We start from the raw sequence: 14460 nt of genomic DNA, 5'->3' as shown, positions 1-14460 counted from the left end.
ATACAACTGCAAATGTGGGAAAAGTTAAGAATTCAAATTTGATCATGTAGAATCCAATTTTATACTGATCATTTTGAAAATGGGAAATTTGAAATGGGATGAGATTGAGGAGCAAATAAATATCACTGTAAATAAAGCACTGCTGAGAACTACACAACTTTTTCAACTGCGGTTAAGGGAAAAAAAAGTAATCTTATTTGGATAGCTGGATGTGCAATTTAAGTCTCTTAATTTAGAAAGGTTTGGACATACGAGTAGTGGGATTAGCTAAAATAATAAATTTTTGGTTACCTTGGAATTGATGGTTGAAATGGCCTCTGGTGTGGTAAATTCTGATTTTTTTTTTCTCTCTCACTTGTTCATCTTTTTGGAGAGATGATCCACAACCTGCAACCTGTACTGATTACCCACCATTCCTGTATTATTTGCATGTATAGTAGTTCCCAGTTAAGAAAATCTTGATTATAAAGCTATCACTCTTGTTTTTCAAATCCTCCATGATCTTATTTTTTTCTACCTGTAATTTCTCCAAACCTTGCAACCACCTTGGAGATATTTCTGAACCTTTCCCTTACTATCAAATGGTGTTTCAATATCCTTTTGTCACCCAAGGTGTTGGTCATCTTTCCTAATATATTTTTTTATGTATATAACCAGTGCTATGGATAGAGGGCAGCAAGTGGATGTTTTATTCTTGAATTTCCAGAAGACTTTTGATAAGGTGACATAAAAGACCTGCATATGATAAGGATGCATGAATGAGCAAGGCTAGCGGGTTGGTTAACCAAAAGAAATCCAAGAGTTGGGATAAATGGGTGGTTCTCTTGTTGGCATTCAATGGTGAGTGGATTACCACAAGGATTCGTGCTGAGGCCACAACTGTTGCATCATAGACCAGCAGCAATAGAAATTCAACAAGACAATCGTATCTTCAAAACAATTTTTATTAATAACTTTTAATAATAATGTAAAATTTTACAACTCTAAACAAGCCCCAACTATGTGGGTGTGGCAGATCCCAAACCATTATAACCATATAATAATTACAGCACGGAAACAGGCCATTTTGACCCTTCTGGTCCGCACTGAACTAAGTACTCTCTTCTAGTCCCACCTACCTGCACCCTGCCCATAACCCTCCATTCCCCTCCCATCCATATACCTATTCAATTTTTCCTTAAATGACAAAATTGACCCTGTCGCCACACTTCTCCTGGAAGCTCACAGCCACCACTCTCTGAGTAAAGAAGTTCCCCCTCATGTTACTTCTAAACTTTTGCCTCTTAACTCATGACCTCTTGTTTCAATCTCTCCTACTCTCAATGAAAAAAAGTCTATCCATATCAACTCTTATCTATTCCTCTCATAATCTTAAATATCGCTATCAAATCCCCTCTCAACCTTCTACGCTCCAAAGAATAAAGACATAATTTGCTCAATCTTTCTTTGTAATCTAGATTATGAAACCCAAGTAATATTTTCGTAAATCTTCTCTGCACTCTCTCTGCCTTGTTGATATCCTTCCTATAATTCGGTGAACAGAACTGCACACAGTACTCTAAATTTGGCCTCATCAATGCATTGAACAGTCTCAACATCACTTCCCAACTTCTGTATTCTATACTTTGATTTATAAAGGCCAGCATACCAAAAGCCTTCTTCACCAACCTATCCACATGAGATTCTACCTTCAGGAAACGATGCACCATTATTCCTAGATCTTTTTGCTCCACTGCATTCCTCAATGCCCACCCATTTACTATCTATGTCCTGTTTTGATTATTCCTACCAAAATGAAGCGCTTCACACTTAACAGCATTAAACTCCATCTGACATCTTTCAGCCCACTCTTCAAAGCAGTCCATTATGTACAATTCCACCTATTTTAGTATCATCTGCATATTTACTAATCCAATTTACCATCCCATCATCCAGATCATTAATGTATATGACAAACAGCAAAGGCCCCAATACAGATCCCTGAGGCACATCACCTGTCACCAGCCACCAGGTTGACAAACAGTTATCCACTATGACTCTCTTGCATCTCCCTTTCAGCCACTGTTGAATCCATTTGACTATCTCAAAATTAATACCTAACGACTGAACCTTCCTAACTAACCTTCCACGCAGAACCTTATGGAAGGCCTTTCTGAAGTCCATATAGACAACATCCACTGCTCTACCCTCATCAACATTCCTAGTCACCTCTTCAAAAAATTCAACAAGATTGGTCAAACATGACCTTCCACATACAAATCCATGTTTCATGTTCCTGATCAGACCTTGTCTCTCCAGATACTTGTATATTCTATCTCTAAGAATACTTTCCATTAATTTACCTACCACAGATGTCAAACTTAAAGGCTGATAATTTCTAGGCTTGCTCCTCAAACCCTTTTTAAACAAAGGAACCACATGTGCAATACGCCAATCCTCTGGCACTATAACCGTCTCTAGTGACATTTGAAAAATCACTGTCAGAGCCTCTGCTTTTTCCTCACTAACTTCTCTCAAGGTCCTGGAGAAGATCCCGTCGGGACCTGGGGACTTATCCACCTTAATATGCTTCAAAATCTCCAGTATTTTCTCTTTCTTATTCACTATAGTTTCCATAATTACCTTCTTTGCTTCCTTTACCCTGCACAATTCAATATCCTTCTCAGTGAATACCGAAGAAAATAAATTGTTCAAGATCTTCCCCCATCTCTTTTGGCTCCAAACACAGTTGTTCGCTCTGATTCTCTAAGGGACCAATGTTATCCCTCACTCTCCTTTTGCTATTAACATATTCAAAGAAACCTTTTGGATTTATTTCACCCTGCTTGCTATAGCCACCTCGTACCTTCTTTTAGCTTTTCTAATTTCTTTCTTAAGATTCTTTTTACATGCAGTGTATTTTTCAAACTTTTTTTTTCCCCTTGTTTCTTATATTTATTGTAGGTCTCTCTTTTTTTGTACCAAGTTTCCAATATCCCTTGAAAACAATGGCTCTCTCAAACTTTTCACCCTGCTTTTTAACTTAACAGGAACATAAAGATTTTGTACCCTCAAAATCTCACCTTTAAAAGACCTCCATTTCTCTACTACTTACTACCCATAAAACAAATCATCCCAATCCATTCCTCGTAAATCCATTTGCATCTCCTCCAGTCTAGCTTTTCCCCACTTGAAAACCTCAACCCTAGGCCCTGACCTATCCCTTTCCATAATTACATTGAAGTGAATGGCACTATGATCACTGGACCCAAAGTGCTCCCCAACACATTCTCCATCACCTGACCTATCTCATTCCCCAACTGTAGATCCAACACTGCCCCTTGTCTAGTTGGTACCTCCATGTGTTGGTATAAAAAAACTATCCTGCATCCATTTTACAAACTCCAAACCATCCAGCCCTATCACAGAATGGGTTTCCAAATTTATATTTGGAAAATCAAAATCTCCTGCAATTACAGGTACGATCCTGAAAAGTCAATTTCGAAGTTCAGTCTTATAAATATTTTGAATCTTTAAACTGTCGTTCAAAAGTAATTATGGAGTAGGTGAGGCACAAAGTCATCAGACTTGTCAAAACTCATGAATTCTTAGTAAAAAGAAAAATAGGTGTAGGAGTAGGCCATTTGGCCCTTCAAGCCTACACCACCATTCAATATGATCATGGTTGATCAGTACCCAGTTCCTGCCTTCTCCCCATACCACTTGATCTCCTTAGCCACAAGGACCAAATCTAACCTTACTCTTAAATATTAACAATTTGCATGAACTACTTCCTATGGCAAAGAATTCCACAGATCTACCATCCTCTGAGAGAAGAAAATTTTCCTCATCTCAGTCCTAAATTACCTTTCCCTTTATTCTTAAACTGTGACCCCTGGTTCTGGTTTTTCCCAGCATTGGAAATAACCTGCCTGCATCTAGTCTGTCTAATCCCTTAAGAATTTTATTTGTTTCTATAAGATTCCCTCTCAATCTTCTAAATTCCAGAGAATACAAGCCTAGTCTATCCAACCTTTCTTCATATGCAAGTCCTTTCATCCCTGGTATTATTTTAGTGAATCTTCTCTGCTCCCCCTTCTTCAGATAAGGAGACCAAAACTGCACACAGTACTCCAGATGTGCTCTCACCAAGGCCCTGTACAGTTGTAGCAGGATCTCTGTACTCAAATCCTCTTGCAATGAACGCCAACATAGCATTCACCTTCCTCACCACCTGCTGCACCTACACGCCCACTTTCAATGACTGATGCACAGCAACACCAAGTCTCTCTGCATCTCCCCTTTTCTTAAACAGATACCATTTATATAATAGTTCTCTTTCCTGTTTTTACCTCCAAAGTGGATAACCTCGCATTTATCCACATTATATTGCATCTGCCACGTCTTGGCCCACTTGCCTAACTTGTCCAAATCACTCCGCACCCTCCTAGCATCCTCAACATAGCCAACCCCGCTACCCAACTTTGTGTCATCAGCAAATTTTGAGATATTGCTATCTATTCCCACATCTAAGTTGTTGATATATATTGTAAACAACAGTGGCCCCAGCACAGAGCCCTGCGGTACCCCACTCATCACTGGCTGTCATTCCATAAATAACCCATTTATACCTCCTCTTCACTTCCTGTCCATCAACCAATTCATTATCCACCTTAATACCATACCTCCTATACCATGCTTTCTAAGTTTGTATGCTAGTCTTCTGTGTGGAACTTTATCAAACGCCTTACCAAAGTCCAGATATACCACATCCTCTGATTCCCCCATCCACTCTACTGGTTACATCCTCAAAAAACTCTTATTAGATTCATCAGACATGATTGCATTATTATCATATAATACTACATTTAGAATGGAATAATGAAAATCTTTGACTTTTGTCTGCCTTGTGGCAGACAGAAAGTCGCCAATTTGTCCACTGCCCCTCTGAAGAGCCATTTGATGAAGTAGACGATGTGGTCAAACAATAATCATGGCTTTTATTAGCAGAAACTCATGGTACAAAAATGAAAGACAATAGGTGCATATACAGTTATACCCAAGGGGACTGTCCTTAACAGTAGAGATAATGCACAGCCAATGTTAGTACAGCAAGGCTTGGCAGACATTCACCACTGAATCTCCCCCTGGCAGAAGAAGGGTTAAAATCAGAAGGACAGCTGCTAGGAAAGACTGATGCAAGCGATACATGGATACCATGTTTGGCTTTGAGAATACTCTAACAGCCAAAATGCACCAGTATCTAGCAAGCAATCGAAATATAATGAGATGTTTTATGAATATGTTAGCCTATCAGGTTGTTTGGTACTGAACGTGTAGGCTACAGATTTCTGATCAGTGACAAGAGTAAATTTTCTGCCGGCTAGAAAGTGTCTCCAGTAGCGAATAGCTTCAATAATAGCCTGGGCTCCTTTTTCAATGGCAGGATGTTTAAGTTCAGGTCCGTGTAATGTGGGGGAGAAGAACGCCACAGGTCTGCCCTTTTGATTAAGGGTTCCTGCTAAAGCACAATCTGAGGCATCAGTTTCCTCTTGGAATGGGACATCCTCGTCAGTGGACGAGAGTGCAGCTTTGGGAATATTAGCTTTAATTCTCTCGAAAGCCTTCAAGGCCATTGGAGAGAGAGGAAAAGATTTAGTGTCAAACAGAGAGCATGTCTTCGAGGTGTAGTCCCGAACCCATTTGCAGTAGTAGGAAAAGAATCCCATACACCTTTTAAGGGCTTTTGCTGAGTTTGGGGGTAGTAACTTCTTAAGGGGGGCCATTCTTTCTGGGTCAGCGTGGATTTCGCCCTTGCAGACAATGTAGCTCAGAATGGGTAGCTCTGTGACGTTGAACACACATTTGCCCTCGTTAAATGTAAGGTTGAATTCTTTAGTTGTTTCTAAAAATTTCTTTAAGTTATTGTCGTGCTCAGCCTGTGTTTTCCCACAGATAGTGACATTATCCAGATAGGGAAATGTACCCTGTAACTCATATGTCCTAACAATCTTATCCATTTTCCTCTGAAACATGGACACACCATTAGTGACCCCAAAAGGTACCCTTTTAAACTGGTATAACCCCCCCATCAGCCTCAAAAGCCGTATAGGGCCATTCCCTTTTCTTAATGGGGATTTGGTGATAAGCTGCTTTGAGGTCGATAGTGGAGTACACTTTGTATTGCGCTATCTGATTAATCATTTCATTGATGCATGGCAGGGAGTAGGCATCCAGGTTCGTGTAACGGTTGATTGTCTGGGTGTAGTCAATAGCCAGTCGTCTCTTAGTGTGATTTTTCATGACTACCACTTGGGCCTGCCATGGACTCTTATTAGGTTCAATTACTCCCTCTTTAAGCAGTCTCTGGGTTGCAGCTTTGATAAACTCACGGTCCTCTTTGCTGTCAGAACGGCTCTTAGTGTCAATCGGCTGACACTCAGGATAAATCACTGAAAAGGGAAGGAGCTTTGATCTTCAATGCGGAAAGACTACAGTAACTAGCACGGGGGATGGTAAGTGTGGGTAGTGGCCCACTGAAATTTAAAACTACAGTGTTCATCTGAGATTGAATATCTAACCCCAGTACCACAGGGGCACAGAGCTCCGGCATAATAAAGAGCCACACATCAGCCAGGCAATATCCCTTCAAATTTAAAGTAACTTTATACTTGTCCCGTACAGTTTTTGTAAGTTCATTACAAGCCATCAATATATTTCGGTTCGCTGGATATCTCCGCAAATTTAAGGCTCTGGCAACTCTCTTGTGGATGTAGCTGTCAGTACTCCCCGAGTCTATTAGACAATCAAGAGTCTCACCATTCACCTCCCCCTTCATAGTCGACTGTTCCAGTCCGTAACATCCCCCAAGCTTTGGAGTCAATTGAGCTATCACAGGGGATCTCACCTTGCTGTCACTTGAAGTGGATTCAGCCTGGTCATCTGAAGATTCCCCCTTTTCACAGTTGTCTTCCATTCCTGCAGCTCCAGGATGCATTTTCTTGGTGCTTCTCTTTTTCTTATCAGTTGGAGTACTTTTTGCCTTAAACACTTTAACGAAGTGGCTGAATTTCCCACAATAGCTGCAGGTAGCAAATCGAGCTGAGCACTTCTGTCTGGGGTGCCAGCTCTTATCACAGAAGTAGCATTTTTCAGGAGTTCTCCCTTTTCTTTCCTTCGGAGTTCCAGCACTCCTGGATGTTTCCTTTTCAGTTTCTAGCATTTCACTGGACCGCATGGCACTTCTCAGTGTTTTGGCAAGAGTGACTGCCCGGTTGTAGGTTAAGGGCTCTGTCTCCAGCAGCCTCTGTCGGATATAACTGGAGTCAATCCCATTGACAAAAGCATCCAGCTTCAAGGCATTGCGGTGTTGTTGCAGATTGACTACCCTAATATCACATTCGTTTGCCAGCGAGTCGAGGGCCAGTGCATAGGCAGCATCACTTTCCCCGGGTTTCTGGTGTCGAGCCAGCAACTGGTGTCGAGCGAGCATCACATTCCGTGGCCCTGCATAGTTAGCAGTCAGACGTTCCCGGGCTATAGCCAGAGTGGAAGCTTCTTGCATTACGGTGAAAGGGATCTCACCCAGCAGAGAGTTCAGGTGGCCCCACTGTATCGCCTCATCGACCACGTTGTTTCGAGCCATGTAGTAATCGAAACAATCCAGTGGTTGAAAATTTCTCTGGCCCTCGGGGCAGACTGGTCGATTATCAGCCGCTCCGACTTGAGTGCTGTATCAATTGATGAAGTAGACAAAGACGATGTGGTCAAACAATGATCATGGCTTTTATAAGAAACTCATGGTACAATAATGAAAGACAATAGGTGCATATACAGTTATATCCAAGGGAAGTGTCCTTAACAGTAGAAATAAAGCAAGGCTCGGCAGAGGGGAGACAGGCAGCTTGGCAGACATTCACCACACCCTCCCAGAAACTTACAGCACCTGGTGTTTCTACACAGTCTCCCCTCCAAGTACTGACCAGGCCTGAACCAGCTTAGCTTCTGAAATCAGAGAATTTCGTGCATATTTAGGGTATTAGGCTTCTGGAGTTGCTTTCAGAGAAATGCTATTCATGCAAATGATTTTTCCACAATTTTCCTCTCTTGTGTGGAGCTTACAGAACATGTGATTTCCACGATGATTTCACAAACCCAGGCAAGGGTTCTAGACGAAATGACCAATATAGTAGCCACAATAACACTGCTCTCTCTCTCTTAACAAAGAGAGACAGTCAAAGTAGCCATCTTTTCCGAAGCCACTTTGATTCTGTTTTCCTCCCTTGACAAGGAGAACACAATAGCAGTCCTTTCTCAGAATGTTGCTTCATTTCAGACTTCAGATGAAAACTGGTTGATTATATTAAAGATAGTTTCTTTTTTTTTTTTGAAAATTTTATTTATTAGCATCTTTCATACATTTAAATTAACTTGCAATATCATTACATAATATGTTACTAAATAATTTTCAATTTTCACCTCCCACTATCCCTAACCCCTACAGATAGAAAAGAAAGAACGCATCGTAATAATTAAACTACGTTAATAATACCATAATACATTTCCCGATGAAAGTACCATATTTTCAAGGGGGGAGGGGATTGGATTAGAAGGTCTGGATTAATCTATATTCATAAATCTCATGTATGGCTCCCAAATTTGACAAAATTTATCATAATAATTTCTCATAAGTAATTTTTTCTAATGGGAGACAATATTGTTACAAGATTTGGGTTTAGTCAAGTATACTATAACATCATCTGCAAAAAGACTAATTTCATGAACTTCGTCTTCTATCTCAAAACCTATAATTTCCTCATCCTCTCAAATCACTTCAGCTAACAGTTCTATTGCCAATACAAAAAAGAATGGCGAAAGTGGGCAACCCTGCCTGGAAGACCTTTCTAAATCAAACCCGACTTTTGACCATTAACTCCTATTTTCGCCTTTTGTTCATTATACAGTGCTTTTATTCCTTTTATAAATGTCTCAGGAATTCCAAACTTATTTAACACCTTAAATAGGAAGTCCCATTCTAATCTATCAAATGCTTTTTTTCTGCATCTAAAGCTGGAGCTTTCCTTTTTTGAGCCACATTTATCAGAGTTAAAAATCTCACTATATTATTTGCTGCCTTTTTTTTGTCCATATTAATCAATTTTGTAAGTATCTTAACCAAACGATTAGCCCACAATTTGGATACAATTTTATAATCTACATTTAACAAAGATATTGGTTGATATAAAGCTGTTTGTAATGGATCTTTCCCCTTTTTTTGGTATGACTGTTATCAATGCCATCTTACAGGATTCTGGTATATCATTTACTTCTCTTATTTGATCTAATATCTCTTTTAGAATTGACACCAACAGTTCCTTAAATTCTTTCTAAAATTCTCCTGGAAAACCAAGTTAAAGATGCTTTCTTGAAGTGTAGTCATCACATCACATGACATGACATCACTAATGATTCCTTTTAGGTTTCATTTTCCCCAAAGTATCATTCAGCTGGCAAATGGCCTTCTGTTCAAAGATGAGGAACTGCTTTTCCAATAGTGTAATAAAACTAGAATTTTATGTCCAAGAAAGCAGTCGAGGCTGCCAAATTAAATGTATCTAAAACATAACAATGGAAAACAAATATTTTCAGAAGGTTTGTTTCCTGAGGAAAAAATATTGAGGATTATGATAGACAACTTCAAGCTGACCACAAAAACAGTTTCAAATTTGCTGTATCATGTAGGAAGTTGGAAAAACATTAAATTAACTTTTATTGAATTTAGCCTGTTTAATGGCATAATGATGCTGACACATTGCGTTAGTTCAACTGACCTGGTTGCAGCGTCCTGGTGAAACCTTCATCGTGTTGGTTACTGACTGAACCCAGATCATCAGGGAAGAAGTCCAAGTGTGAATGCAGAAAATTAAATTTCAATGCCATGATGCATTTTGTGGTTTTGTATGCTTGAAGTAGTCTTAAAATATGACAGGAAATCACAAAAATAGGTTCTATATTTTTTTAAATAAAAGGTACGATTGGAAAAATTTTATGATCAGCAGCCCAAAATCCATAATATGAACCCAAAGGTGTTCAGGAAGCAAAACCTTCATGGTCCAATGTAATAAGATTTTTGCATAGTAGAGGAATAAGGATCATGGAGAAAAGGCAGCATGGAGCTGAGTTAATGGCCAGATCAGCCATATTCTTGTTGAATGGCAGAGCAGGCTCGATGGGCTAGAGTTTTGTGAGCCGTGACAAGTCACATTTTCCACATTTTAGGCAGTATTTAAATGGAAATTGTTGTTTCTATTAAATATCTAATGTACAATATTGTAAAAATTATTATAAAAACAATGGACTAAATAAGTAGTTACTTCTGAGAGGAGAACTGAAGGTCTGCTTTGTATTTCACAATTATTTAAAGTTTATTTGCAAAAATAAAAATAGGGGCACCAATGCAGCTAGCGTATATCCATCAATGGTAATTTTTTTCATTATGCTTGGATTATTTCTAATTAAATGTTGACTTTGATATTCAATTATTCACAGTAATGGTCCTGTTTATTTGACATTGTTTACACTTGGATCACTCGGTTAGTCAGGTCACTCATCTGAGTGCTACTGGTACTATGTAACCCAGTACTACCTGTCACGTGATTGGTGACTAAACTGGCTTCCCCATCAGACTTGCCTGGTGTAGAGAGTGACTAGACATCTTGCAGGATGAAAAATAAGACCTCTCAAAGGCTGATGAACCCTCTCGTGGGGTCAATGGCCATGTAGCAAACGTGCCATGAAGCGCGGAAAGGACATCCCTTGCATCGAAGCTTGGTCTTCCCATTCACTACATCAGAACTTCCCCCCCCCACCCCCCTGTCTTGGACCTCACCATGCCACTAAATCCAGGAGGGGATGTGGAGAGGGTGGGTCTGGATCTGTGCAACTCCCTACTCACCTAAAATCCATTCACACACACACTGTTCCTTTCTGAGAACTGGAGTATCCTCATATCAAACCCCACAAACTGAAAGGAACCATCATCCTACAAGATGGATAGCCAGATTTGCAATTGTATATTTTCTCACCAGATGGTGCCATTGTACTTTCTTTAAAAAATTAGAGGCCAAGAAATTCTTTGGTGTGGTCCATTGTTTTGTGTGTTGCTTGTTAAGAGTTTTAATATTGCATGTAATTGATTTGTACTTTGATGTGCGCTTTCCCAAAGTGAATGTGTTTCTTCTGTGCATGCAAGGCAAGTGAAATTATTTTATTTGATGTTAAATGCATGTTTTGATATGACATGCACAAAATAATTCTCTGCGTACAAGGCCTGAGCCTTGCATGCTGAAGTGGCTTTAATTAGAGTTGTAGCTGTAGGTCTGCTCAGATGGAAATTTAAAACCCAACACAAGGCTATTTACTTCTAACTTTTTTAATAAGCACCTGACGCAACCCCATCACGAGCCTTTTGCAGAAATGTAGATTAAAAAAAGATTTGAGATACACATACATTGCTATAGGCCAAGGAGGCATATGTGATTATATTTAAATTATCTTGGCCTGGATAAAGTACCACAGCACAGTCCAGTCTACCAAACCTGATGCTTTTCCCTTTATGGTCATATTGGGCTGCCTGGTTCCAATTGAAGCTGCTTTAGTGCTATTTAAAAGAGCTGGGTCTGAGCTATCCCAGCAGGTCTGCATATATTTTCCAAGTATTTTAGTGATTATTCCTGCCCACTCAGTTTACTACTCCATCAGCTCTTGCTCCCTTCATTAGAGTGCTTACAACATTAGGGTGTTACAGGCAGAATCACCTGCAGCTATTTCTCTGTCCTTGACTACACGTATTTCTCATCTGCATTTCTCTTCAGCACAAATGTGCTGTGATAGCACAACAATTTCCTGTACAAGAACACTGCTTGCAAAACTGCTAATCCTGTATCCTGCAATGGAAGAGCAGAAATATCTTGGGTCTTTAGGAAAGAATAACTGTTTCATTCCTGTCATGAGCAAGTATGAAATTGAACAGGACTCTTCCTAACTACATTTCTGAATCATCACCGAGATGGGTTGTTCTGTCCTCTGCACCATCGCCTCATGACAGCTCACCTGCTGATGAAAGCTTTAATCATTTTTTTTTACTGCTTTAAGTTTGCTTGTTTCTGTACATACTTGGCAGGCCTCCCAACTACTCTTCACAAATTGAAGGCATCCAAAACTCGGTTGTCCATTTCCTAATATACAGCAAGTTGTATTCAGCAAGCTCCCTTATTTCCACTGTCCTCCTGAAGCAAAACCCCAGTGTAAAACGCTTGCTATGTTATCGCCTCCTTTTTAATTCTGCGATCGCCACCAACCCTCTAAGTTATCAAAACTGACAATGCTGGGCTCTCATTAATTCCAATCAAGACCCTTAAATGGGAGCCCTTGGCCTTCGAGGCTAAAAACTCTGGAATTCCCTCCCTCAAACTCTGTCCCGAGTTTCTCTTTCCTTCTGTAAAACATTCTTTAAACCTTTCACAACCTGTTTGTCCATTTGCTCTAATATTTCCTTGTGTCCTTTGGCACCACACTGATGGGATTTCAGATTTATTGTCAGAGTACATACATGACATCACATACAACATTAAGATTCTTTTTCTGTGGGCAAGGCAAAATTATCACTTGTTGGTAGTCAAAAAAAACTACACAATGTACACGCAAAAACAAATAAACCAACTGTGCAATATAGAGATTTAAAAAAAAAAACAAAGTGAAAAGTTAAGAGTCCTTAAGTAGGATGCTGCTTGAGTTTATTGTTCAGGAATCTAATGGTGGAGGAGTAGAAGCTGTTTCTGAACCTGGTGGTGTGAGTCTTGTGGCATCTATACCTCTATCCTGATGGTGGCAGGAAGTATAGAATCTTAACATAAAACATAAATCATCCCTCTGTTCCCATAGATTCTGCCTGATCCCAAGTTCTTTCAGCAGTGTCCCATGTTCCATCTTGTGTGTTTCTTGTGTTTATGTTTATAAATTTGGTCATTTAATCCAAATATATTCTTAGAGATTTATTTATGCTCATTTATCATGATTTCCATTTGTTTCTAGATAAGATTTTATGAAGTAGTCCAACCTTTAAGAGAAGAGATTGAAGAACTTCGACAGAAGAAAGCCAGCCTTTGGGAAGAGACCAATAGTCAGAAAAATCAACTGAATAGCTTGATTGAGGTTGGTAACACTGGACAGTTTTGGGTGTATTTTATGGATTTTGGGCTGCTGATCATGAAAATCACCTTAAAAATTTCCTATTGCATATCTTTTTTAGATATAACCTATTTTGTGTCATATTTTAAATCTAGTATATTGCTCACAGTCCAAGCATGCCTGGGTGTGCACTCAGTGCAGGTACGATGCAGATGTTGTCTTAGGCCTGAGTATGCTTAGGGTAGTCATTGATGTTGTTGAGAGGCATCAGATGCTGAGTACAAATGACAAATCAGCGGCAAAACATTTTTAGGTTAATTGAACTTATGCAATGTGTCAGCATCATTATGCAATTAAACATGCTAAATTCAATAAAGTTAATCTAATGTTTCTCCAACTTCCTACGTGATACAGCATATCTGAAATTATATGTCTGTTCATCTTGAAGTTTCTATCATAATCCCTAACTGATATTCAGGAAGCAAACCTTTTGGGAGGAAAAAGAAACGTCCTTTGTAATTCTTGTTACTTTTGAAATAAAATACAGTATACCCTGTATCCGAAACACTTAGGACCAGACGTTTTTCGGTTTTTGGGTTTGTTTTCGGAACAATGGAACTAAGCAGCACAGTGGCGTCAGCCAAATAGCTGTATCATTGGTTAAACAACGATAAACAATGTCAGGCTTTTTGAGCTCTGACATGATGCCACAAGTGGAAAATTCACATGAAATAATGCAGGTCAGTGCCAGAACACATGTTAGAGGGAGACATAAGCAATTTAGAGGGGGGTTTGTTCAGCGGTTTGATGGGGGGTTGCTAGCCAGGACTTACCTGTCGTTAACTCCATCCGCCCCTCCGACTTGGGGCATGAGGGGCCAGGAACGGGTGGAGAGTTGCGACTGACACAGGAGAGAGTGGGGTGGGGCTGACAGCCAGGGATGGCTGCAACCGTATGGGGGGGGGGGGGGGCACAGCACTTTGTTTTTGCGTGGGGGGGTAATGCCCGCAGAAGCCCCCCACTTTTACACCATCCCTAAAATAATGTTTAGTACTTGCCAAAAAAAATTGATCTTTCTTTACTAAAGATGAATGCAGCACCAAATGCTAGAAATTCCCCTTGATAGCTTTTTGCCATTTTCAACTATATCTTTGTACACCAGAGTTCTGTTGTTATCGAAATAGGATCAATAGAGCATCAGAGCCCACATGGGAAAGTCAGGTGCTGAATATTTTTCAACCTGTGATGTCATGTCGGCACTAAAAAAATAAAGTAATTTAATGTGAGATTTAT

At 39.7% G+C, this 14460-nt stretch overlaps 1 protein-coding gene across 6 annotated transcripts in view; it reads left to right on the top strand.

Annotated features, from left to right (window-relative positions):
- pibf1 (progesterone immunomodulatory binding factor 1) overlaps positions 1-14460 on the top strand; it is a 159550-nt gene that overhangs the window by 11007 nt on the left and 134083 nt on the right. For all 6 annotated transcript variants that reach the window (XM_069890573.1, XM_069890572.1, XM_069890571.1 and 3 more), the window contains one exon: positions 13072-13191. In XM_069890573.1, coding sequence (XP_069746674.1) covers positions 13072-13191 — 120 coding nt within the window. The remainder of the gene's footprint in view (positions 1-13071; positions 13192-14460) is intronic.

The sequence above is a fragment of the Narcine bancroftii genome, chromosome 7 (genome assembly GCF_036971445.1).
Source record: "Narcine bancroftii isolate sNarBan1 chromosome 7, sNarBan1.hap1, whole genome shotgun sequence".
Taxonomy (NCBI): Eukaryota; Metazoa; Chordata; class Chondrichthyes; order Torpediniformes; family Narcinidae; genus Narcine; species Narcine bancroftii.
The sequence above is the reverse complement of the archived record's forward strand: the minus strand, read 5'-3'. Positions and strand labels throughout refer to the sequence as shown.